The 27,052-nt window shown below is 41.9% G+C and overlaps 2 protein-coding genes and 1 pseudogene across 2 annotated transcripts in view; 2 read left to right on the top strand and 1 right to left on the bottom strand.

The window, feature by feature from the left end:
* Nucleotides 1-2,094, bottom strand: part of LOC112322436 (zinc finger protein 182) — a 38,694-nt gene extending 36,600 nt beyond the window's left edge. The window contains exons 1-3 of the mRNA XM_024580015.3: nucleotides 1,868-2,094; nucleotides 1,473-1,643; nucleotides 455-511 (exon numbers count right to left, since the gene is read on the bottom strand). Coding sequence (XP_024435783.2) covers nucleotides 455-469 — 15 coding nt within the window. The 5' untranslated portion in view covers nucleotides 470-511; nucleotides 1,473-1,643; nucleotides 1,868-2,094. The remainder of the gene's footprint in view (nucleotides 1-454; nucleotides 512-1,472; nucleotides 1,644-1,867) is intronic.
* Nucleotides 2,095-7,058: 4,964 nt separating this feature from the next.
* LOC112322405 (sperm acrosome-associated protein 5-like) lies at nucleotides 7,059-9,080 on the top strand. Its single transcript, XM_024579982.3, has 4 exons — nucleotides 7,059-7,200; nucleotides 7,625-7,783; nucleotides 8,799-8,877; nucleotides 8,981-9,080. The coding sequence occupies exons 1-4, from the start codon at nucleotides 7,059-7,061 to the stop codon at nucleotides 9,078-9,080; spliced, it is 480 nt and encodes a 159-aa protein (XP_024435750.3).
* A 6,313-nt stretch (nucleotides 9,081-15,393) lies between these two features.
* On the top strand, nucleotides 15,394-15,941 carry LOC112322500 (ferritin heavy chain pseudogene; annotated as a pseudogene).
* Nucleotides 15,942-27,052: the final 11,111 nt, after the last annotated feature.

The raw sequence follows: 27,052 nt of genomic DNA, 5'->3' as shown, positions 1-27,052 counted from the left end.
AATTACATTTTGACATTAGGTCTCCACCTCACTGAGTGAGTATTTCTACTGTAAGGAATATCTGCAGGAAACCAGGGATTGCATTTTTCACCAGGCTATAGTTGAAGACAATTCCACCCTCCACAGGAAGACCCAGCAAAGAAATGCCTTGAAAGGCAATTGCAGGGAACCTTTCTTTCCTAAGGACTTGGTGTGCTCTCTCTATTATGAGTAAGGTGAGCCAGGTTACTGGTTACATTTCCTTCCCTCTGGCTGCCAGAGGCTCAAAGACAAATTTGCAACTCATCACTAATATCTGTTATACCCTAAGCCTTCCACATGTCTACATTGGCCTTGCTGCTTTCATTCTCCCTGATCCTAATGCTATGTACACATAATTTCCCATTTTATGTCAGAGATTCCTATGTAGCTCATCGCATCCATGGTAAAACAAGAAGAAACAGACAAGTCTTACCTGGGATTTGGCCATTTCCTGCTCTTCTTGGGAAAAGGCAGATGTGTGAAGGCTGAGCTGGAAGAGTGGAGAAATGTAGAGCATATGAGAAACCCCATCAGGTTTCCAGTGTCCAGAATTATCTGCCTACAAATTCCCTCACACCAGCCAGATGTGAGGCCGCTCTGTGGGAGTTTGGGCAACCATGTGGTTTTAACAACCACCTGTGTATTCTTGCTTCTTTTCCTCATGCGAACATTTAACACAAAAGGTTTTTTCTATATACATTTATGTACTGACCCAGAAATTGTATTTCTAGGTATTTTCCTTAATGAAAAAAATGTACCATAATTTCTCTATAAGTACCTTCATCTCAGCATTGACTTTAACAATGCCAAACTTGAATGATCCTATATGACCCATAATACAGGATTGATAAGGAAACACAAGAAATGAAATGCTCTGTAGCTATTAAAAATAATGTTGTATGGAACTGTGTATTTCTTATGTGTGTACTTTTTATTAAGGTAATATTAGTTTATTACATTATATAAGTTTCAGGTGTGCAACATTATAATTTGACAACTGTTTATACCACATCGTACTCACCTATCTGCGCACTTTTCTGTATATATCTAAATTAAGTTTTAAAATGTTATAAGTTTATAAGCTGAATCGCAGTAAACTTGTAAACTAAAAAAAACTGGTTATAAAATTGCAGGAACCAGTTTAAAACTGTATGTTAAATGTTTAAAAATGCATACCTCTTATAAGAATGGACATTTAAATGTAGGGGAATAAAGTTAGTTCCTTTTGATTTTATTTTCTTCTATTTTCTAATTAATCTAGAATTTAAATGCGTTAATTATCTGTTAACCGCCAAGAAAACAACTTTTTAAGACATTACTCCTTGTCTTTAGCCGATCCCCCACAGACCCCGCAGACCAAGGCCCTGCCCCCTCCCCACCCCCAAGCCCAGGCTCTGAGTGAAGCCCTTAGGCAGGTGAGTGCTCTCAGATGCCTTCTACCTTCTCCTCACCTCACTGGGGCCGTCTTGCCCAGGAACCAGAAGGAAGACTTCGGATGTAGATTCACTTCGGCTGGAACACTGACACCAGGCCCCTACCTCGGGGCTTGGGTAAGGGGAGACGAGGGCACACCTGAGGAGGGGCCTAAAGGGTGCTATGAACCCTTAGCGCAGGTCACTGTGCTGGAAAATGTGTAAAAGTCAACGTTTAATAAGCCCCATTCAATCCTGACTAGTCCCATAACTTTGCCCACCATTGAACCCAAACACCATCTTCACTGACCTCTCGGTCCCCTATCATTCAACCCACAAGCCCCTACATCAATGACTCCCACAAACCCCGCTTTACTCGTCCCCCAGAACTCCCCATCACTCAGTCCATCACCCCTAGCACTCGCCCCGTCAACCTCGCTTTCTCTCTCTCTCTCGATAACAGATTTTCTGCTCGCTGCAGAAGAGACCGTTGCAAGAACTAGCCCCGAGAAAATACTTCCGCTTCGGAACCAACTCCGGCACCGCAGCCTAGAGGGTTGCAGGGGCCGCGTGTGCGCACACTCAATTGGAGCTCGAAGCCCAGGTCGGCCAATAGTCAACACGCCGCCCCCTCCCGTCGCCCGGAGCGAGCGCGACGCGACCGCAGCGCAGGCGCACGCGCTGAGGGAAGATGGCCGCGCCAGTGACGTCACTCCAAGGAAATGGCTACGCCCACCGCGTCTCCTCCTTTGGAAGGTGGCTGCGACCAGCAGGTGTTTTACTTTGTTCTGCAGAGATCGGCATTCCTAAAACTTCCAAGACCAATTTTCTGACAGGGAGGGGAAGTACCCAATTAAGAATAATTCTAGCACGAAGGATTTTGGTGTCTTGAATTTGGAGGGCAGCATCTTGTTTGCAGGTGTAATTGAACAGTAAGACGGTATGCGAAGCAGAATTGCAAGGCGTGGACCTGGTATAGGAGGTAGCTCTGGCTCCATCCAGTGGCTAGGGCTGGGAGTTCACAGTCAAGTGTTTAAAGGCAAACCAGAAGCTGAAGAATAAACCAACGGTGATCTAGGACACACACGTGCGCGCGAGCACACATGTACACACTTCGGAGTGGAAGGGGGTGTGTTAAGTAGGGGTTGACAAGCTGCTTCCTCTGGATCGGCAACGACGACCTTCTTTCGTAGGAAATGACAGTTACGCAATGCAAAAGAGGCAGGCCACACAAATATCTGAAGCAAAGAGCTTTCTGGTGGAGGGCACGGATGTTAAAGGCCCTGAGGTAGGGCCTAGTTTGATGTCCTGGAGGAACAAAAACTGTGTCATTGTATTGGGAGTGTAGGAGGTGTGCGCAAGGGAGAGGTGAATGGGGACCAGATGCTGTAGGGCCTCCTCTGCCAACAGAGCTCTTGTTTCATTCCGGACCTAATGGGAAGCCATAAGTGGAATCAGATTTTTAAAAGACCAGTCTGAAGCGATCTAACATTATATATTAATGGTAAAAATACACATATTTGAGTCCTGTTTTTTGCCTGTCTTGCAACACTAGAACATAAGTTCCATAGGGATTTGCTTAAGTACCTCCCCCATGGCAGGTAGCGTTCTATCTAGATAGTGGAAATATAGCAGGGAAGAAAACAGAAGCAAAAACAAACGAACAAACAAAAGGGACCACCATGATGGAGACAGCCTCGTTTCAAACCCACTCCTACCAGTTGTGTAACCTCGGGTAAGACTCAACTTCTCTGGGCTGTTTCCTCATCTATAAAACTGGGGCACTGACAATACCTACTACTTTAGGGTTGTAGTGACAAATGCGTTGATAATTGAAAGGGTTTAGAACAATGTCTGACACATGGCAAGTGCTATATAAATGTTGATGATGATGATTTAAATAAAATTAGATTGTGTATGTATAAAACTTTTTTAATAAGAAGAAAAAATAAAAAGATGGTGTTGAGACCAGACTGCAGAGGGCAAAGGCAAGGGCAACAACAGGAAGATCAGTGGGAAGGCTCCTGCCAACAGACCCATCAAGTGATAAAGAGGGCTCAGACCTATCACATTATCTTCCTCTGTGCCAGGCACTGTGTGAAGCACATGACATGACCTGCCTCAGAGAGCCCCCACTTTCTGTGAACAGCCCTATGCATCCCCCACACTTCTCAGATAAAGAAACTGAGTCACAGAGAGACTAAATAACTTTCCCAAGGTCACACAGTTTCACAAGGTCAGATCCTTCACTACCACCCAATAATACTCTTGTTTATTCAAAATCCCACAGAACTTCCATAAAGTATCTGAGGTTCCTCATTCTAGAAGCATTAAAACTAGCCAAGGAATGTTTTTTTTACCAGAAGTACAGATGGAGCTTCTAGCAGACAAAATAAAGAGAGAAAGCAAAAGAATAACTCAGATCTCTTGCTCCCTGGGAACAAAATTTATAAGCCCTCTGAATGCATTAGTAAGTAGAAAGTAGGAGCAACTGGACCTTTAGGCTCATCCTAGTCTGGCGTCTTCCAGCCTGTAAACAATATTTCCTTACCACCTTGTATGTGCACACACACACACACACACACACACGGAGAAAGAAACCCTTTAGGGTTGGTGGGTGTTGGGGTGCCAGCTCCAAAAATGTTCTTGAGTCAGTGATACAGCCCTCAGAAACTCTCCCAGGGTTCACAACGCACATCCAGAAGATATGTGAGGCCAGCTTTTCTGCTGCAGAGCTGAGACCCCCACTCTCTGTCCTGGACATCCTCTACCATCAGACCCTACAGGCGAGACCTCCTCAAACAGTGGCCTAAGTGGCAGGTAGCTAGGTGAAGTAGTGTGGAAAGCTGACAGATGGTCCTACCACCAAGTCTGCATATGTGACACTCCCACCCAAAGGCCCTCCACCTCACTGGTGAGTCATTACAGTTGCTCTTAATATACATTTTATCAAAACTATGAAAGTTGCCAATTGTGAGCAGTCATTTGGGACCATGAGGTAGCAGGTGAGTTTGATGGAGCAACAGCACAGGAGATAGTTCTCTGGTGACCTTGGAGCCATCACGCTTGCCCTGAACTACCTACTTCCAAGTGAGGAATCCCCTTCCTACCTCTTTTTTTAAAAGAGTTTATTTATTTTAGATAGAGAGGAAGGAAAGGAGAAAGAGAAAAAGAGAAACATCCATGTGTGATTGCCTCTCACGCCCCCTACAGGGGGCCTGGCCTGCAAACCAGCATGTGCCCTGAATAGGCATGGAACCTGCGACCCTTTGGTTTGCAGGCTGGCGGGCACTGAATCCACTGAGCCACACCAGCCAGAGCCCCTTCCAACTTCTTAAAGCCACTGGTATTTGTACTGGTGTCTGTATGAGCAGTCAAACCAATTCCTGACTGATACATCAGACTTTTCTGTCTTGGTTGATGTGACAGTAAATGTGAGACACGTGGTACTGGGAGGGTGGTGAATAATGGTGAATGAAGGACAAATTGGGAATGAATTTGGAAAGGCAAAGGACTATGGAATGGAGATGAAAGAGCAGTAGAGTGGAGTGAATGTGAGTAGTGTGGGGCAGAGTGAGGAAGTAACTATGCATTAGATTGTGCCATAATCTGAAGTTATGGATGAGACTGAGTAAATGATGGGAAAATGAGATACAATCTAAGTGTCAAAAAGTTAAAGTGGGAGCAGACTGTGAGTGAATGGGGTAATGAAAAGTGGTAAATATGAATGGAGTTGATAACGCATTAGAGTTGATATGAATACTAAGGATTACAATATTAATGAAGGGTGGTTTATAAGGCACAGTATGAGCAAAGACAGGTGAATTTCAGGGGAAGGTAGGAGTGAATGGAAGTAATGTGGTGCACAGAGGGAAGAATGGGGTGCACAAAGGGCAGAATAAGAGGGAATGGAGATAAATCCATAGTAGACTATGAATGCATGAATCAGGTTGAGTTTAAGTGGGGATACTATAAGGGGAAGGAAAGTGACAAAAGGTGAATGAGAGGCAGGCTAGGATTAGATAAGGGTAATGCAGGGCAGTGTTCCAGGAATGTACAGGGATCCCAGTGTGAATCAGCCCAGCTGAATGAACTGAAGCATGTGAGTAAATGAAGGCAATGTTAGGCAGGGTGAGAAGGGATGGAAGTAAAAGGCAGAGGAACATGGGTAACTAGGTATTGTGAGGCAAAGGAAGAGGGAATGAAGGTCCACTCACATGGCCCAAGATGAGTAAGGTGGGGAAAATGGGGCCCAATGTGAGCAAAAAGTGGTGAATTTGAGGTAGAGTGTGACTAAATGGGGGTATTGTGGGGCAGAATGGGAGCAACTAGACTTGAATCAGGAGCAGAATGGGAGTGATAATTGGAAATAAGGGTTACACTGGGAGTGGATTTAAATGAATGCGATAATAAAAGGCAGAGTGAGAGTAAATGGAAGCAATAAAGAGAAAATTGAGAAAGCATGGAGGCAGCCAAGCACAGAGTGAGTATACCTAGGTAACTTGAGCTTGTGTTTAGGAGTAATATGAGACGCAAGTCCAGGAAATGGCGGTATATAGAGGCAGCGTTAGAGAAAACAGAGGTGAAGAAATAACAGGGAGAGAATAAGGGAGAAAAATGAGGTCCGGAGTCAATGGGCAAAGCTGAAGGATGGGCCATATGAGACTGAATGGGAGTCATTTGATGCAGTGTCAAGGAAGTGGAGGTGAAAGTAGGAAATGAATGTAAGTGAATGGAGGTGAAAAACGAATATGACATGGGAGAATTGGGGTAATGATAAGTAGAGAATTAGGGAATTGTAGTAATTGGAGGCCAGGTGTGAATGACTGAGTGGATGAGAGGCAGTGTAAGTGAATGGGGAATAAAAGATAGAATGAGAACAGAGGTGAAAAAGCAGTAGACTATGTATACATATAATATATAACATATAACATGTAACATGGGACAGAGTGTGGAGTAATATGGGGCATATTCCAGTAAATCAGGATGAAACAGGGGACAATAAGTAAAAGATGTGGTGAGAATGAGTAAATGGAGGTAATGGGGGGCAGTGAGTGAGGGTGTGGTGGTCATATTTTGCAAAGCACAAGGAATCTGAGGTGGTAGTACACACAGTGTAGTGAACAGAGCTGATTACTCAGCAGAAGGGGGGCGGGAATGGAAGTGCGGGACAGAGTGAGTGAAAATGGAAGTAACCAAAAAAAGAAAAAGAAAGAAAATGGAGGTATCCAAGTGCTAGAGAATGATTAACAGTAGAGTGACACAGTGTTAAGGAATGTAGAGGAATGTGAGCCAAGCATGAGTCCTGTCTGTCCTTTGCGATCCCAGCACCCCTCTCTCTGTATCTCTGACATCTCAGTTTCTCCCTGTTTTTGTTTCCTTCCATCTCTGTGTATATGTCAGTGTCTTTCTTTTTCTGCCTGTGTGTGTGTGTGTGTGTGTGTAACAGGAGGGCTGGCACTGAAGAAGATGGTGAGGTGCCAAACCCTCTGGCTTTTGTGTTCCAGAACATCTATCACTTAGGTCTTTGCTCATAAAGCCCAGAGTTCCAGAATACCCTAGTTCTGAACACTGCATGGTGAGTCTGGAGCAAGGAGTCTACTAGGAAGGCTTGTGGGAGTCATAATGCAAGCCTGGGGCACTGTGGTGGTGACCCTCGTGCTGATAGTTGCCACTGTGGATGCCAAGATCTATGAACGCTGCGACCTGGTAATGAAGCTGGAGAAGGCGGGCCTCAATGGCTTCCAAGGCTACGGCATCGGAGACTGTGAGACCTCAGTTGCCCCATGCCTCACCTATACCCCAAACCTCCCACCATGCTTAGATACAGACCCCCCTTGTAACCTCCCTAGGCCAGGGCATAATCTTCTCAGTCACCCCCTGACTGACTGTGATGAGTGGTTTAACCAATTCTAATGTTATTACCATCATCGCCTTCACAATCACCCTCACCTCTACCATCAACACCATCACTACCATCAATGTCATCACTGCTATTACCACCATGAATGCCATAAACACTGCTATCATTGACATCTCACCAAAATTACCAACATCAATACCACCACCAAACCAAGAGCATCAACCCTACAACTGAGATGACAACCATCCCTGTCCCCACCCTCCTCTTCCTAACCTCTTCTATTCCTAGAACCCATGACCACCTGCTACCTTCCCTCTCTCTGCCCCAGGGCTATGCATGGCACATTATGAGAGTGGCTTTGACACCTCCTTCATGAACCACAATCCTGACGGCAGCAGTGACTACGGCATTTTCCAGCTGAATTCTGCCTGGTGGTGTGACAATGGTGTTACACCCACCAAGAACCTCTGTCACATGGAGTGTCATGGTGAGGCAGCAATGGGGATACCCAGAAGCTCTGCCTGGCCCCAACACACAGAGGGCAAGGTTATCTAAGCCATAATCTCAGGTAACAAGCAGAAAAACAATAGGGAAAGGAGCAAAGTTGCCTGGGCTGTTAGAGACACCACCCTTTCTCCTAACCCAGACTGCGCTGAAATGTTGTCTGGGTCAGGAGGACTCCGAGCTCCTAAACCTCATCCAGAGTTGAGGCTGCAGTTTTCTGGAACTCAGGAAACAGGAAACTTCACTTCACATGGAATTGAGATTGCCCTGATTTGGGGTTGAGGTTTTTCATCTCCTGATGTGAGGGAAGAAGCAGATACCTAACTGTAGGAACAGAAACAAGGTACCTCTGCATAAAGGAGAGAAATTTCCAGATAAAATTGTAGTGCTGTTGAAAACAAAATTGAGTAGTAGAAGTTGTTCAAGGTTGGCCAAAATGGTGTTTGAGGTTGCCCAAGACAGATCAAAATGGACACTGAGGTTATTTGGGTCATTCATATCATAACCAGTCAAAATGGGAGTTGAGGTTATCCCGGACCTGACAACACAGTGTTCAAAGTCACCAGGACTGACTAACCTTTCAGTTGAGTAGCCTCCCAACCAGCCAACATGGTGGTTGACATGATGTCAGGTCAGCTACCATTGCAGCTGAGATCATTCATAACCACATAAAATGACAGTTGAAGTCATATAGCACTGGCCAACACGGACTTTAAGGTTGTCCACAACTGATCAATATGGTGGTTGAGATTATTTATAACAGCCAACATGACAGTCAAGTTCATTCAGGATGAGTCAAAACGAGTTAAGATTGTACAGAACCAGCCAACATGATAGTTGAGGTAACCAGCTGACAAGTATATCAAGGTTACCCAGAATCAGCTAATGTAGTTGTTGATGTTATTTAGGCCCCAAGAAAACCAGGACCCCTGGACCCTACATACACTGTTACCCTGTCCCCAATGCACCAGATCATTGTATCTCTCTCTTTCTCCCAGACCTTCTCAACCGCCATATTCTGGATGACATCTTGTGTGCCAAGCAGGTAGTGTCCTCAAAGAATGGTATGAATGCCTGGTAAGTTCACGGGAATGGCTTGGACCCTGGGCAGCTGGGGTAGTGACACCACCACCCCATCAGCTTATCCACTTCATCCTCCCTCCCTCCTTCCTTTTCCCAGGGGTTCCTGGATCCAGCACTGTTATGGCCATGATTTATCTGACTGGCTCAAGGGGTGTAATATGAGTATAAAACCTGACACACACAGAATGACTTCATGACTTATTCCCAGAGACAGAGACTTTATTTTCCTTCCTTTTCTTTCTTTTGTGGACTTAATAAAGGATGGTACCTGTAAGCAATGCAAGAGACCTCTGATGCTTGACCCTCTTCATTTTTCCAATGACTGGAGGTACCCCCATTCAACAAGATTCATATATTCAAAGCTCTAATCAGGGGATACCAGATCACTCAGGGTTGTACAGGGTGTGGAAGATAGTGTAGTGATTAAGAGCATAGGTTCTCTCAGGTTCAAATACCATCCCTACCACTTACAAAGTCTGTACCTTGAGGGAGGCACTTAATATCTCTGTGCCTCAGTTTCTCATATGTAAAATGAAGATGATAATGACAGTAACTATCTCTTGGGGTTGTGGGAGGATTAATGTTTGTAAAGCACATAAAGTGAAGGGTGAAGATAATTGGCTTCCCTTAAAAAGTATCACTCTCAGTTGAGGGCACTCCATGGTCTTTAATTAAAACAGATACAGTCTCTTCAGGAAGCTCAGTGGTAAATAGAAGTTCAAAGTACTCACATTCTTCCACATCCTCCCACATATTACCGTTCTAACTCTCAGCCCCCATTCCCACTTTCACAATCAATATCCTAAGTTTAAAATGATAGACTGGGAATTTAGCCCAGGGATTCAATAAATGCACAAGGTAATGATTTCCATTCATGGAATGCCTGGGTTTTAGTCTGTGCCTTGAGCAGAGAATTTAGGAATCTGAACTTGCTACTCTTTCTTTGTGCTGCCAGTCCCATTGGTAGCAGCCACCTCCAGGAAGAAGCAGTCCTTCGTGTCCTTTGTACTCTTTGGTTAGGGGTAGATACTCATCTACTCAAAGCTTTGTTTTTAGTGTTTATTTCATCCAAGGTAAGCAGAGATGGTCATTAAAGCAGCTATCTGCCACTGCATGTCAAGGAATTCCCGAGGCCCCAACCTTAATGCCAACTGGATTTCCTCTGCCTTCAGCCCCAACCAGTCTAGATAACCAAATCTCTCATTTCCTTGAGGGTCCATAATGGGTGCCATTACTCATTACCAATTTCTGAATGTGATAGTTATTCATCAGAGGCAGAAGAAATAAACTCTTGTGACTTTAAGTAACAAGCAAATTTCCTTAAAGCTTATCAGGTATTTCTGGGAAGACTGCATGATCAAGCTCAGAAAGGGGGAAGCACACCCGAAACCTTGACCATAAAAGAGGCTGGAGAAGAAATACTATATTATCAATTGTTCCTACTTCTGGAAATTGGATTTGATGCCCTAGTGGGGGTTTTTTTCTTTAATTTGTTCTGATTATGCGTCCTTTCTAATAATTTATGACATTTATAGTATAATTGTAATCACTGTTCCTTTAGTGGTTATCCTTAAATCTGTAACTTTGTATCCATCGGTAAACCTTTTATTTCTTGTTCATGGTACTTATTCCCCATTATGAGAGATGCCAAACAGCTATTCTTAACAATATATTTTATTAATTTCCTATAAGTTTAGTATTAATACTGAAATATTTCCCTAATTATTTCCATGGGACTATGTTTCTCAAAATAAAGTGGGTTCCTGTTGATACTGTGCCAAGATTTACAGTGAGGTTTAGCTTTTAGATGAAGGCTCTCATACATTCAAAGCCTCAAAAGATTATAGACTTGAACAATCTCTCTGATGTAAAATAGTCATTCAGTACAAACCCAGGATAACAAGTACAGAGGCCAAGTTGTTTTGCATCAGGACCTTGGTTCTTGCTATTCCTTCTGCCTGGAATGTTCTTACCCCCAGTATGGCTGACACCTCATTTTCAAGTCTAAGCTCAAAATGTCATGTTCTCAGAAAGGCCTTGCCTGACCATCTTAACTAAAGCATTAACCCCAACCTTATCTTTTCCTTTTCCTTTGACTTTTCTATGAAGGATTTCCCATTTTCAGTTCTGTCACAAACTTTCTCTTCTGTGAGTTCTTTAACCCATCATGAGTCTTAACTTCTGGCAGAAGGTTTTTCTCATATTCAGGATAGTCATAGGGTTTCTATCCTAGGTGGGTTCTCTGATGTACAGTGACTTTTGACCTCTTACTGAAGGCTCTACTACCCTTATCACATTTATAGGGTTTCTCTCCTATATGAGTTCTTTGATGTATAATAAGATATAATTTCTGGACAAAAGCTTTATCACATACATTTACACTCACAGGGTTTTTCCCCTGTGTGAACTCTCTGATGAATAATGAGATAGAATTTCTGGAAGAAAGCTTTATCACATTCATTGCATTCATAGCTTTCATAGGATTTCTCAAATTTTCCTCCTGTATGAGCTCTGTGATGTAACATGAGCTATGACTCCTGGAAGAAGACTTTTCCACATACCCTGCATCCATCAGTTTTTTCTCCTGTATGAATTATTTGATGAGCACTAAGACTCAGTTTAAGGGTGAAGGCTCTTCACAGTCTTAACACATATAAGGTTTCTCTTTTGTATGAGTTCTTTGATGTCTACACAGTGTTGATTTCTCTCTGAAGGATTTGCCATGTCTATTACACTCACATGGTTTATTTCCCGTGTGTGTTCTCTGGTGTACACTGAGGTGTGCCTTTTGATTGAGGGTTTTCCCACTCTCAGAACATTCTCCTGTGTGAGTTCTCTGACGTATAATGAGCTTTCTCTTTTCTCAGGTGTTGCCATACTCATTGCAGTCATATGGGTTTTCACCTTTATGAGTTCCTTGACGTTTATACAGTGTTGATTTCTCTCTGAAAGATTTGCCACATTTGTTACATTCAAAGGGTTTGTCTCCTGTGTGCACTCTCTTTCGTACACTGATGTGTGCCTTTTTGTTGAAGGCTTTTCTGCATTCTGCACATTCATAGGGTTTGTCTCCTGCTTGCAGTAAGGAATAAATTCTTGTGGAGAGTTTTTCTACACTCACAAATTAATAAGTTTTCTTTCCAGATTGAACAAAGAATGGGTTATGATTATGACTTTTCTCACCACAGTATAGTGATGGGGTTTCACGCCATCCTTTTTCTCACACCTGCCATGAATTAATAATTTACCACATTCACTACATTGATAACATTTCTGTGCTACAAAGCTCTATTAGGACTCAATATGGCTAAATTATGTGTAGAACTTTTCCCATATGAGATATATGTGTGTATGTGTGTGTGTGTATATATATATACACACACACACATACACACACACATATACACACACACATAGATATAGACATAGATATATAGATATATATGGTGTGGGTGATAAAGAAACCACCCATGTATTCTGAAGAAGTGGGTTTACAAATCCATGACATTCATGACCTATCTCCTAAATTACATTCTTCTTGTTAATGGATGTAGCTTGTCTCAGGTGTCTCTTTTGGTTTTCCTGGTGCCTCTCCAGCTGGTCATCAACTTGCCAGACTTATAGAAAGAAGAAGCAGCCATATCCTATAAATACACCTCTGCCATAACCAGATCTCTGGTGGGGCTGACTTTTATTTTAAGTCTATATACTAGTCAGAAGTACATGTCTATCCTACACCCTGAGCTTGAGGAGGAAAAAACCCAAATTCCTCTAATAAAAATTGGAACAGGAAAGTAATAAATATGTGACTTTGATTGTTTAAGAAAAAATACCTTAAAATTGAGGAGAGAAGGTGAATATAGGTTTAGGAAGCCATGAATAGGAAGAAAGGATTTTGAAAAGGCAGTAGATCCAGGATTTGGAGGGAGGGGACTCAAATAGAATGAAAGTAGACTTTCAGGAAAGCTGAAAATAACTGAGGTGACCAAGAGAATAAGCACCATGTCATTCTAAGATTACCATCAGACAGTAACTCACAAAATTAACAATTTGGAGTTCACAAAAAAAAGGTTCAAATCCTTTAGGAAGATAGTTCTGAGCCTTCAAAGATATCCAGCCCTCACTGGCCCACTGGGATCTTACTCTCATCGTCTCTTACCTGTTCATTTCTTACTTACCTGTACAGTTCAAAATTGGGATTTCTTTCTCTATGATCCCCTCTTCTCCAAAGAGGCAATCATATCTGGTTTGGTAATAGGATACCCTGTAATGGAAAATGATACAAGACTTTGGCACATCTGTTTGGGCTTCAGGGCCTCAAAGTAATTAGGGAGGTATATTTTAATAAGTGTAAATTTCACATGGGATGTGTAAGTAGAAACATTTTGGCTTCCAGTCAACATGGCAGTGTAGCCCTGACCAACATGGCTCGGCTGGTTTGGTGTCATCCTGCAAAGCAAAAGGTTGCTCATTCATTTCCCAGTCAGGGAACACACCTAGGTTGCAGGTTCAGTCCCAGTCAAGGTGTGTATGAGAGGCAACCAATCGATATTTCTCTCTCACATTGATGTTTCTCACCCTCTTTTTCTCCCTCCCTTCCACTCTCTCTAAAAATAAGTAAATAAATAAAATATTTTTTTAAAAAGATGGCAGTGTAGGTAAATGTAGTACTCCCATCCTCCCGCAACCACATCAGAATTATAACTAAACTACAGAACAACCATCATTCAGAATCGCCTGAAATCTAGCTGAACAGAAGTCCTACAACTACGGAAATAAAGAAGAAGCCATATCAAGACTGGTAGGAGGGGCAAAGACACAGAACAGACTGGTCCACAACCATGTCTGATGGATAAAAATTGGTAGGAATATCTCTGCTTCAGAGATCCCTCTGAGGAGCAAGGGGTCCCAGCACCAGACCAGGCCCTCTCAACCCAGGATTCCAGTGCCAGGAAGAGAAGTCCCCACAACTTCTGCTTGTAAAAAACAGCAGGGATTGTGGCTAAGTGAGACAGAGGGCTCCTGGAGTCCCAGGTATTCCTCTTAAAGGATCATACATGCACTTAGTAGGACTCGTTCTGAGCTCCAGCACTGGGGCAACAGCTCAAAAGGCACCAGAGACATATGGAAGAAACTGAATTGTCTGGTATCATGGCAAAAGCTGGGGGACAGCTTTCTCCCAGACAGAGGTGCTGGTAGAGGCCATTGGTCCTTTTCTGAGCCCTCCTACCACAGAGCCAGCAGGACAGCGCCATATCTGAGTCTCCATTAACCTGGATGACACTGTTAGCCCCACTCTGGTAATTCACTGAAACCCCCACCCACCCAAATTGAGAGCACACCCAAGCTGTTTTCCATTGGCTTTTCTATACGAATGGCTTGTCCTGAAAAGATACTCAAACTTATTAATAATTAAATAAACAAACAAAAGAAAGAAATGAGATGTTTTCAACAATCAAATGGCAAGGATTAAAAATATGACAAAATGGCCCTGGCTGGTGTGGCTCAGTGGATTGAGCACGGGTCTATGAAGCAAAGGGTCACTGGTTTGATTTCCAGTCAGGGCACATGCCTGGGTTGTGGGCCAGGTTCCTAGTAGGGGGTACGCAAGAGGCAATCACATATTGCTATTTCTCTCCCTCTCTTTCTCCTTCCTTTCCCCTCTCTCTAAAAATAAATAAATTTTTTAAAATAGGACAAAATGATTAGAAGGGGTGTTTTCATTCACTATTAATGGGAGTGAAAACTTGCACTAACTCTTCAAAAGGCAATCGGGTAATGTCTATGAAAGTTCAAAATGCGCATGCCTTTTGAAACAGAAATTCTAGAATGCTCACCACAATGTACAAGGATAGATGACAAGAAAGATCACTCCCACTGTGACAGAAATTACACAGATGTCCTTGAATATGGGGGTGATTAATAAATTGTGGCATAAGAGAAAACATGCAGCTGTTAAAAATACCTCATGTCCTCATAGTAAAATATTTTCTGTTGAGTTGGGACAATTCCAGCTATGCCAGTGACCAGCTGTACAACAACCACATGCTACCTGCTTATCCACTCTGGACTCAATTTCTTCATCTGTAAGATGTAGATAATAAGGATACCTGCTTCTGAGAGCAGTTGTGATGATTAAGATTGTCATGCATATAAAATGCACAATAGAGTGCCAGGTATAACATAGGCTAATTACATGTTAGTTCCTGTTACTGCCACAAATATTATTATTCTCATCATCATCTGTATTATCACTATCATCATTACTACCATTATCAATATTATTGTATAAAGGGAAAACAGGGCGTTGAAAAACAGTTTGTGACAGTCTTTGCCAAGAGTCACCATAGTTTCCTGCTTCAACAGTGCTTGAATGGAACCTGGCATTCAACCTCCCACCCCAGCCAGCTGCCCAGATCCATCCTGCCACCTCACTGCGACCTCAGACAGCCCCAAAGCCCCTGCCACTGTTCCAGCACTGCAAAAGCCACCTGTCCTATACCGCCCATCATGATAACCATGTCCACCTGGAAGGTGGGCCAGAACTACCACCAGGACTCAAAGGCCACCATCAACCGCCAAATTAACCTGGAGTTCTACACCTCCTACATCTACCTGTCCATGTCTTGCTACTTTGACCACAATGACGTGGCTTTGAAGAACTTTGCCAAGTATTTTCTTCACCAATCTCATGAGGAGAGGGAACATGCTGAGAAACTGATGAAGCTGCAGAACCAATGAGGTGGCCAAATATTCCTTCAGGACATCAAGACACAAGACCATGATGATTGGGAGAATGGGCTGAATGCAATGGAGTGTGAATTACACTTGGGAAAAAGTGTGAATCAGTCACTACTGCACTTGCACAAACTGGCCACTGAAAAAAATGACCCTCATTTGTGTGACTTCATTGAGACCCACTACCTGCATAAGCAGGTAAAATCCATCAAAGAATTAGGTGACCATGTAACCAGCTTGCACAGGTTGGGGGTCCCTGACTCTGGCATGGCAGAGTATCTCTTTGACAAGCACACCTGGGAGACAGTGAAGAGAGCTAAGCCTCAGGCTGCCTTCCCACAGCCACAGGGGTGACTTCCCTGGTCACTGAAGCAGTATGTGCCTGTGGGAATTAATTTTACCTTTTCTATAACTTGTACCAAATCATCCACTTATGTCCTTCATTTGTACCATCCCTTCAAATTAAGTAATTTGGTACCAAAAAAACCCCAAACAAATAAAGAAAAACAGTTTGTATATCATGAGCAAACCTTAGCAAAAGGAATACTTATGTTAACTATATGTTTATAGATTTATGTAAATGTAAAGAACAAAGGAGAGGGGGGAAGTGTGTAGAAGGAAATTAATCAGTCACTATAAAATTGGTTACTTGGAATGAGTGGTAATATGAGATCCTATTTTCTCTTTTTAGGTTATACATTCTTAAAAGAGGTTGATTATCACTTTTGTAGTGAAAGGAAAAATAACAAAATATAGACTCTTAAAGGAGAGAAGGGAAAGACTTGAATATAGTCAGGTACATTATGAATTCTGCGCCTGAAAAGAAAAAAGGTAGACCTATGGGTCGCTCAGGCTATGCTGAAATCCCAGATGAAAAAAATGTATTGGAAAATAATTCGTAGTGTATAAGGTTACTGCCGAATATCTTCTGATTATTGATTCTTCCTGACCATCAAGATTTTATCCTTGTATTGAGCTGGAACATAATATAAGACCCACTTGTGTAGATCTATTCTGGATTCCTGAATAGTCACTTCTGTCGAGTTCTGCCCCAGCAGGCCACATTTGGCTGACATGAAGACATATTTTAAGTCACACTCAGAGCAATCCTATCCCTGTATTTATCGCAAGATTGCTGATAAGACTGATCCACCTGAGAAATGTCTTGAAACCTCAACATCAGGAAATCTTTGCTTCTGCGGAAGTGGTTTACTTTATAAGAGGACATACAGATGACGAATAGACATGTGAAAAAATACTCAAGGTCACTAGTCATCAGAGATATGCAAATCAAAACTACAACGAGGTATCACCTCACACATGCCAGAATCACTACCATCAATAAATCAACAAACAAGTGCCAGAAAGTATGTGGAGAAAAGGGGAACCCTAGTGAACTGTTGGTGAGAATACAAACTGGTGCAGCCACTGGGGAAAACAATACGGACTTTTGTCAAAAATTAAAAATGAAACTGCCTTTGACCCAGTGCTCCCACTTCTGGGAATATGACCTAACAATCCCTAAACACCAATCAGAAAGAATATATGCACCCCCACATTCATAGCCCAGATCTGAAAGCAGCGCAAGTGCCCATCATTAGATGAGTAGACAAAAAAAGCTGTGGTACATTTATACAATGGAATACTACATGGCTGTAAAAAAGAAAGAACTCTTATCCTTTGCAACAGCATGGATGGATCTGAAGATTACTATGCTAAAGGAAATAAGTCAGTCAGATAAAGACAAATACTATATAATAAGATTTATATGTGGAATCTAATGAACAAAATTAACTGACAAAGTAAATAGAACCAGAAGCATGGAAACATGGAACAAACTGACAGAACTCAGATGGGAAGGAAGGGGGGTACTGAATAAAAGAAGGTGGAGAGTTTAACCAAAGAACATATATGCACAGCCCATGGACACAGACAACAGTGCGGTGAAGGCTAGGGGAGGGGGCTCGGGCAGGGCTTGGGTGGAAGTGGGCAAAGGGGGGGAAATGGCAGAGATACAGAATGTCAACAATTTTTAAAAAGGATAAATAAAATGTTTTTGGTTATTGACTCTTCTAGAAAAAAAACATACATAAAAAGCTGATTTTAAAACACACAGTTTAAGTTCTCCGCTTACTGGAAAGGTCATAGGTCCTAGGAAAGACTCCGTATCTGAAGAAGTTGTAGACTCAAGGGAAGGATTTGAGCAGGCAGCACGCCTCCTACACTCTATTAAATAAACATCAGACACGTTTAATTTCTTAATTAATAAAATAAAATAAATAACATACGCACTAAAGAGTGCAGGACAAAGGCTGAATGGGAAGGGAACATCTGAGCATGCGTACTGACGAAACTACGGAACTTGGAGTAGCCAATTGCGACAGGAATGCAACCTTTGCTTGAAGGCGGGAAAATTATTGTCTCCACCCATTTTAAAACAACATTGTAGGCTGGAGAAGCTGGACTGATAGACCCCTCTTCCGCCTCCATTTCCACTCGATTATCCTGACCTCCGACAGCCAAATTAAGTTCACTAACTGCTAAAGTGAGTCGATTGGCCGATTGATCGAGTGGCGCGTTTTCCTCTCGGCATGAATCAAGCCTTCACAACCGCTTCACTTCTTCCGAGGTAGGTTCTCTCTGAGGGTCAGACCTAAACACATTAAGCGGGGAGGGATGTCATGTAGAAAAGTGGGGAACCTCTGCAGAATGCACAGTGGTTGGGTCTTTGCTGTACCTCCCAATAATCTGCAAATTAATCTGCAAGATGGACGATTTAAAGTCTTTCGGGGAGATACCATTAGGGCAGAGATAAAAACTAAAACTGTCGTGGTCTGTGAGACTCCCTAATTGCTCTCACTCAGGGAAGCCAAACCCCCTCAGCCTGAGAAACCCCAAAATTAGGCTAATACCCCTACATTTCCTCAAGCAGAAATAATAGCCTCAGCCTAAAGGACCCGTTTATTTCATCCTCTGGGATAAAGCAACAATCATTTTCTTTTTTCGTTTTTGTTGTTTTTATTTTATAATCTTGTTGATTATGATTTACATTCAATATTATTTTGTATTAGTTTCAGGTGTGCAGCATAGTGGTTAGACAATCATATACTTTACAAAGTGTTCCCCCCACTATTTCCAGTACCCACCTGACACCATACATAGTTAATAAAATATTACTATATTCCCTATGCTGTATTTTACATCCTCATGACTATTTAGTAACTACCAGTTTGTTCTTAATCCCTTCACCTTTTTCACATTCCTCTATAGCAACCACCAGTTTGTTCTCTGTGTCTGTGAGTCAGTTTCTATTTTCTTTGTTCATTTATATTGTTCTTTAGATCCCACATATCAGTGGGATAATATGGTATTTGTATTTCTCTTGACTTATTTCACTGAGCATAATACCCTCTAGGTCCATCCATGCTGTCTCAAATGGTAAGATTTCCCTCTTTTTGTGGCCCAGTAATATTCCATTGCATCTAGGTGCCGCTACATTTTTGTCTTTTAAATATTTTATTTTTAAACTATTACAGTTGTGCCAATTTTTCCCCTTTACTCCCTTCACAGCCCCACATACCCACCATCAATCCCCACACCATTGTCCATGTCCATAGGTCATGCATATATGTTCTTTGACTAAACACTTCACCTTCTTTCATCCAGTCCCTGCTTTGCCCATCCCCTCTTACAGCTGTCAGTCTGTTCCATGTTTCTGTGCCTCTGATTCTGTTTTGCTCATTAATTTATTTTGTTCATTAGATTACACTTATGAGGTCATATGGTATTTGTCTTTCACTGACTGGCTTATTTCACTTAGTATAATGCTCTCCAGCTCCATCTATGCTGTTGCAAAACGTAAAAATTCATTCTTTTTTACTGCTGCATAGTATTCCATTGTGTAAATGTACCACAGCTTTTTGGTGCACACATCTACTGATGAACACTTAGGCTGTTTCCACATCTTGGCTATTGTAAATAACACTGCTTTGAACATGGGGGTCCATATATTCTTTCTGATGGGTGTTTCAGATTTCTTAGGGCATATTCTAAGAAGTGGAATTGCTGGGTCAAAAGGCAGTTTCATTTTTAATTTTTTTGAGGAAATTCCATACTGCTTTCCAGAGTGGTTGCACCAGCCTGTGTTCCTGCCAACAGTGCTCTAGGGTTCCCTTTTCTCCACATCCTCACCTTGTTGTTTGTGGTACTTGTTGTTTGTTGATTTAATAATTTTTTTAAAGATTTTATTTATTTATTTATATTTAGACAGAGGGAAAGGGAGGGAGAAAGAGAGGGAGAGAAACATCAATGTGTGGTTGCCTCTCACACGCCCCCTTCTGGGGACTTGACCTGGCACTGCAACCCAGACATGTGCCCTGGCTGGGAAACGAACCGGTGCCCCTTTGGTTCACAGGCCAGCGCTCAATCCACTGAGTCACACCAGCCAGAGCTATTGCCATTTTGACATGTGTAAGGTGACAACTCACTGTGGTTTTAATTTGCATCTCTCTAATGGCTAGTGATATTGAGCATATTTTCATATGTCTCTGGGCACTCTGCATGTCTTCCTTGGAGAAATGTCTATTCAGGTCCGTTGCCCATTTTTTAATTGGATTCTTTGTCTTCCTGGTGTTGAGTCACATGGGCTCTTTATATAGTTTGGATACTAAACCTTTGTCCAATGTATTGTTGGCAAATATATTCTCCCATTCAGTGGAATCCCTTTTCATTATGATGATGGTTTCTTTAGCTATGCAGAACCTTTTTAATTTGATATAGTCCTATTTGTTTATTTTTTCTTTTGTTTCCCTTGCCTTAGAACATATATTGGCAAAATTTGGTACAAAAGAAATCTGAAATTTTACTGCCTATGTTTTTCTGTACAATTTTTATGCTAATGCGATTTATATTTAAGTCATATCCATTTGACTTTATTCTGCTCTATGGTGTAAGTTTGTAGTCTAGTTTTTTTTTTGTTTTGTTTTGTTTTTTTTGCAAATACTAGTCCAGTTCTCCCATCATGATTTATTGAAAAGAGTGACTTTCCTACATTGTATGCTCTTGCCTCCTTTATTAAGTATTTTTTGAAGCCTCAAGTATATATTTTATTTATTTATGTATTTATTTTTAAATATTTTATTTACTTATTTTTAGAGAGGGGGAGGGAGAGAAGAAGAGAGGGAATGAAATATGTGTGCTTGCCTCTCAAGTACCCCCCACTGGGGGGGGTTCCTGGCCCACAACCCAGGCATATGCCCACTGGGAATCAAACTGGAGACACTTCAATTCACAGTCCAGTGCTCAATCCACTGAGCCACGCCAGCCAGGGCTCTTTGTTAAGTATTAATTGACCATAAAGGCATGGCTTTATTTCTGAGCTTTCTATTCTGTTCCATCGACCTATGTGTCTGTTCTTATGCCAGTACCAGACTGTTTTGATTACAGTAGCCTTGTAACATAGTTTGATATCAGGTATTGTGATCCCTCCAACTTTGTTCTTCTTTCTCAAGATTGCTGAGGCTCTTCAGGTATTTTTGGTTCCATATAAATTTTCGGAGTATTTGTTCTAGATCTGTGAAATATGCCATTGGTATTTTTAAGTATATTTTACTGATTATGCTATTATAGTGTTCTCAATTTTTTTCTCCCCTACACCCTGCACCCTCAACCCTCCAACATTCCCCACCTTAGTTCATGTCCATGGGTTGTACATATAAGTTCTTTGACTTCTCTGTTTCCTATGTCATTCTTAACCTCCCCGACTATATTGTACCTACTAATTATGCTTCTTATTCCCTGTACCTTCCCTCTCCATTATCCGCCTCTGCCTCCCCACTGAAAACCCTCCATGTGATCTCCATTTCTGTGTTTCTGTTCCTGTTCTAGTTGCTTAGTTTTTGTTTTTGTTTTTTAGGTCCAGTTGTTGATAGTTGTCAGTTTGTTGTCATTATACTACTCATAGTTTTGATCTTCTTTTTCTTAGATAAGTCCCTTCAACATTTCATATAAGGGCTTGGTGATGATGAACTCCTTTAACTTGACCTTATCTGAGAAGCACTTTATCTGTCCTTCCATTGTAAATGATAGCTTTGCTGGATAGGGTAATCTTGGATGTAGGCCCTTGCCTTTCAGGACTTTGAATGCTTCTTTCCAGCCCCTTCTTGCCTGCAAGGTTTCTTTTGAGAAATCAGCTGACAGTCTTATGGGAACTCCTTTGTAAGTAACTCTCTCCTTTCCTCTTACTGCTTTCAAGATTCTCTCCTTATCTTTAGTCTTGGGTAACTTAATGATGATGTGCCTTGGTGTGTTCCTCCTTGGGTCTAATTTCGTTGGGATTCTCTGGGCTTCCTGAAAGTCTATTTCCTTTGCCAGACTGGGGAAGTTTTCCTTCATTATTTGTTCAAATAATTTTTCAATTTCTTGCTTTTCCTCTTCTCCTTCTGGCACCCCTATGATTCAGATGTTGAAGTACTTAAAGTTGTCCCAGAGATTCCTAAGCCTCTCCTCATTTTTCTGAATTCTTGTTTCTTCATTTTGTTCCAGTTGGATGTTTCTTTCTTCCTTTTGTTCCAAACCGTGGATTGAGTCCCAATCTCCTTCCCTTCACTGTTGGTTCCCTGTATATTTTGCTTTATTTCACTTTGGGGAGCCTCCATTTCTTCCTTCATTTTGCGACCGAGTTCAATCAACTTTGTGAGCATCTTGATTACCAGTGATTTAAACTCTGCATCGGTTAGGTTGTCTCTCTCCCCTTCACTTAACTCTTTTTCTGAAGTTTTGATCTATTCTTTCATGGGGGCCTTATTTGTCTTGGCACACTTGTTATGTTGTAAGGGGGCAGAGCCTTAGGTATTCACTAGGGCAATGCAACCCTCTTTGCTGCATTGTGGTGCTGTCAGTATGGGTGAATGTTTAACTCCTTGGTTGTTGGAATTCCATGCAGTTTGATTTTTTTGGCACTTCTGATTGTTTGTTTTTTAGATTGGTTGTTATCCTTTTCATTGTGATAGGAAGTGAAGCGTTTCTACATATGCCTCCATCTTGTCTGGAACTCCCCATTGGTATTTTAATAGGAATTGTGTTGAGTCTATATATTGATTTGGGTAGAATAGACATTTTAATGATGTTTATTCTTCCAATCCATGAACACAGTATATGCTTCCACTTATTTGTATTTCCCTCAGTTTCTTTCTTCAGTGTTCTATAGTTCTCTAAGTACAGGTCTTTTACTTCCTTGGTTAAATTTATTCCTAGGTACCTTATTTTTTGTTGTTGTTGCAATAGTAAACACGACTGTTTTCTTAGTTTCCCTTTCTGATAATTCATTATTGGTATATAAAAATGCCATTGATTTCTGAGTATTTTGTATCCTGCTACTTTGCCAAATTTATTTATTAGGTCTAATAGTATTTTGGTGGAGCCTATAGATTTTTCTCTGTACAATATCATGTTGTCTGTGAATAATGACAGTTTTGCTTCTTTCTAATTTGGATGCCTTTTATTTCTTCTTGTCTGATTGCTGTGGCTATGACTTGCAGTACTATGTTGAATAAGAGTTGGAAAGCAAACATCCCTGTCTTGTTCTTGATCTTAAAGGAAATGCTTTTAGTCTTTGCCCCATGAGTATGATGTTGGCAGTAGGTTTTTCATATGTGGCCTTTATATTTAAAAATTTTTTTTTATTTATTTTTAGAGAGAGGGGAAGGGAGGAAGAGAGGGAAAGAAACATCAGTGTGTGGTTGCCTCTTGCACACCCCCCACTGGGGACCTAGCCTACAACCCAGGCATGAGCCCTGACTGGGAATCAAACCGGCAACTGTTTGATTTGCAGGCCAGCACTCAACCACTGAGCTATACCAGCCAGGGCCAAATGCAGCCTTTATTATGCTGAGGTATGATCCATCTATTCCCACTTTGCTAAGAGTTTTTGTAATAAACACGTGCTGAATTTTATCAAATGCTTTTTCTGCATTTGATCATGTGATTATGTGATTTTTATCTTTCATTTTGCTTTTGTGATGTATCACATTTACTGATTTGTGAATATTGTACCAATCTTGCATCCATGGAACAAATCCCACTTGATCATGGTGTATGATCTTTTTAATGTATTGCTGGATTCAGTTTGTTAATATTTTGTTGAGGATTTTATCATCTATGTTCATCAGAGATTTTGGCTTGTAGTTTTCTTTCTTTTTTGTGCCTTTACCTAGTTTTGGGATTAGGATAATACTGGCCTCATAAAAAGAGCTTGGAAGTCTTCCCTGTTCTTGAATGTTTGGAATAGTTTGAGAAGGATAGGTGTTAGTTCTTCCTTGAATGATTGGTAAAAGTCTGCTGTGAAGACATCTGGTCCAGGACTTTTATTTGCTGGAAGTTTTATTTTATTATTGCTTCAATTTCATTAATTGTTAAAAGCCTATTCAATCTATTCAAGTTTTCTTCTTCCTAAATTCAGTTTTGGAAGATTGAATGCTTCTAGAAATTTATCCATTTCGCCCATGTTGTCCACTTTTTTAGCATTTAGTTGTTCATAGTATTTTCTTATAATCCTTTGTATTTCTCTGGTATCAGCTGTTACTTCTCTTTCATTCTTGATTTTATTAATTTGGGTCCTCTCTTTTTTTCTGTATGGGTCTGGTTAAAGATTCTTCAATTTAGTTTATGTTTTCAAAGAACCAGCTCCTAGGATCATTGGTCTTTTGAATTCTCTTTTAGTCTCTATTTATTTCAGCTGTGATCTTGATTATTTCCTTCCTTCCACTTACTCTGGGCTTTGTTTTTCTAGTTCTTTTAGATACAGGGTTAGATTGTTTGAGATTTTTTCTATCTTCTTTAGGTAGGCCTGTATTGCTATGAACTTCCCTCTTAGGGCTGCCTTTGCTGTGTCCCATAAGTTTTGGGTTATTGTGTGTTCATTTTCATTTATTTCTGGGTGCTTTTTGATTTCTTCCTTGATCTCATTGATGGCCCATTCACTGTTTCGTAACATGTTATTCAGCCTCCATTCATTTGAATGTTTTTGAGTTTTTTACTGAGGTTGATTTCTATTTTCTGGCCCTTGTGGTCTGAGAAAATGCTTGATATTTCAATTTTCTTGAATTTGTTAAGACTTATTTTGTGTCCTACCATGTACTCTGTCTTTGAGAATGATCCACGTGCACTTGAGAAGAATGTATTCTGCTGCTTTGGGATGAAATGTACTCTAAATATCAATTAAATCTGTTCGATCTAGTGTGTCATTTAAGGTCGCTGTTTCCTTGTTCATGTTTTTCATATGAAAGATCTATCCATTGGTGACAGTGCAGTGTTAAATTCCCCTACAATGAATGTATTGCTCTCGATCTTGTCCTTAAAGTCCACCAAGGTTTTCTTTATGCATTAGGGTGCTCTGATATTGAGTGAATATATGTTTACATGCCATTACACGTTTTATCCCTTGGTCTATTGATAAGCACTTGGGTTAAAGCAACAAACTTCTTGGCCTCAGGAACAAAAAAAAAAAAATCCTCTACTTCAGAGACTCCCAATGCCCTCATTTCTGCATTAAAATCCCCTACATCTCAGCCAGGTTGATGCCTGGTCCAATAGTCTCAGAAATTACAGCTCTCTTTACACTAATAATTTCCAGATAACCTACAATTAGCCTCCAAATCCACTCATATTAGTGGTCCTCATTTCTTTTCAACAGAGAAAAAACCCACATCCCTCTACCTCAATATCCAAACCATATGATCTCTGAAACTTAACTCTCCTGGCTTTCTTGACACAAAACACCTCTTCGGTAACACAACCCCCTCAATTCACTGCTTCTCCAAGAAGGGCCTTTCGATCTTTTCTTTGGGGTAAGCCAAACTCCAGGCAAACTACTAACAGTAGCCAGACCCCCTCAAAGACTCAAGGCTCCTTTGGTCATGCCCACAGAAAACCTGTCCCCCATCCATCCTTCTCCCAGAGACCTACAGCCCCTATCCTAACCTGGATTCCCCAATGGCCTTTTTCACTGACAAATGAGCCAAGAGTGCAGAAAAGTAAAACCTTGTTCCTGGTGACAGTCTGAGTATGGTTTTCCCTCAGTGCTTTCTCCCTCACAGGACCTTTGGCCTTGCAACTGGAGAGACTCAGGCTGTGTCCCCTCAAGGTCAGATCATTCCCAGAGCCATGAACACAGGCAGCTCCTTTGCAAAAAACCCTATGGATGGTAAAGGCAAATCAGAAGAGAAATGCAAGGTGAGGTGATCCAGAGGGGGAAGAGTGGTAGCCTGGGGACTCCACAGGGCGGCTAGATTCTGAGGACGTGAGGCCAGAGGCAGTGAGGACAGGGAAGAGGGTGTCAGGGTGGTGATCCAGAGCCTTGGGAGCTTCCCACCCTCACCCAGAACTTGCCCAGCATCCCTGGAGACGACGAGGCCTGTGACCTTGCACTGCATTTGGTGACTATCAGTGCATTCTGGAAGGTGAGAGCAGAGCCCACCACCCACATGAAGCACCTGCAGCATGCCAGAGGAGAGGCTAAGGACTGTTACCCTTGTTCTCTGTTAGCAGTGACATCAATCAGGAAGAATTATTAGCTGCAGGTCACAGGTCCAACACACAGGTCCTGCAGTGGAGGAAGAGGCCAGGCTAAATGTCAAGATATTTTTACCTGAGACACCGCCAAGATTTATTTTTCTTTCTTTCCTAGGCCTTCATGGATATTTGCAAATACTTCTCTGAGGAAGAGTGGGGAAAGCTGGGAAACTCAGAGAAAATCACCCATGTGTACATGAAGAGAAACTATGACACCATGACTCGGCTAGGTAACAGGAAGTTCTGGGTCCAGACAGGCCTGGGAACACAAGACCATCCCTCTTTCCCTCTGCATACCATGGCTTTGTCTTAGGCTGCGGCCAGTGTCCCCTTCTATCCTTTTCTGTGGGGAGAAATCCCAGAGCAGCTCCAGAACCTTCTGCTCTGTTGCATCCTGAGCAGGGCTCAGGGCTGGGAGTGGCCATGGAGATGCTCAGACCTGGGTCCCCCACGCTTCACTCCCACTGGCCCTTGTTCGAATCCCCCCTGCCTGATAACCCTTACTGTTCCTGCTGTACCCCCAGCACCCACACTCCTCTCAGGCTGTCTCTGAAGGAACAAATGTTTTGCTTCCCCCAGGTCTCAGGGCCCACCTCCCAGATTTCATGCGTCCTAAGAAACAGACCACAAAATCTCCTGAGCATGATTCTGATGAAGATCAGAACCCTGGGAATCAGGGTGAGTGACAGGAAGGGCCTGGAAAGTATCTCCTAAAGCCTGACTGTTTGGGGGTTCAGCTGCTCAGGAAAGATTCTTAGGGGGTTCTTTCCTGAAAGGATCACTGCTGAGTGAAGAAAGTAAGATGCAGAAGGTTATGTACAATCAGAGGCCATTCATATAAAATCCTCAAACACGCAAAATA

Source organism: Desmodus rotundus, chromosome X (assembly GCF_022682495.2).
Source record: "Desmodus rotundus isolate HL8 chromosome X, HLdesRot8A.1, whole genome shotgun sequence".
NCBI lineage: Eukaryota > Metazoa > Chordata > Mammalia > Chiroptera > Phyllostomidae > Desmodus > Desmodus rotundus.
The sequence above is the reverse complement of the archived record's forward strand: the minus strand, read 5'-3'. Positions and strand labels throughout refer to the sequence as shown.

Bases quoted from the DNA above. Each gene is read 5' to 3' on its own strand.
- LOC112322405 (XM_024579982.3), top strand. From the start codon at position 7,059: ATGCAAGCCTGGGGCACTGTGGTGGTGACCCTCGTGCTGATAGTTGCC. The intron at 7,201-7,624 runs GTGAGACCTCAG...TCTCTGCCCCAG, and splicing joins AGGCTACGGCATCGGAGACT to GGCTATGCATGGCACATTAT. The intron at 8,878-8,980 runs GTAAGTTCACGG...TCCTTTTCCCAG, and splicing joins AAGAATGGTATGAATGCCTG to GGGTTCCTGGATCCAGCACT.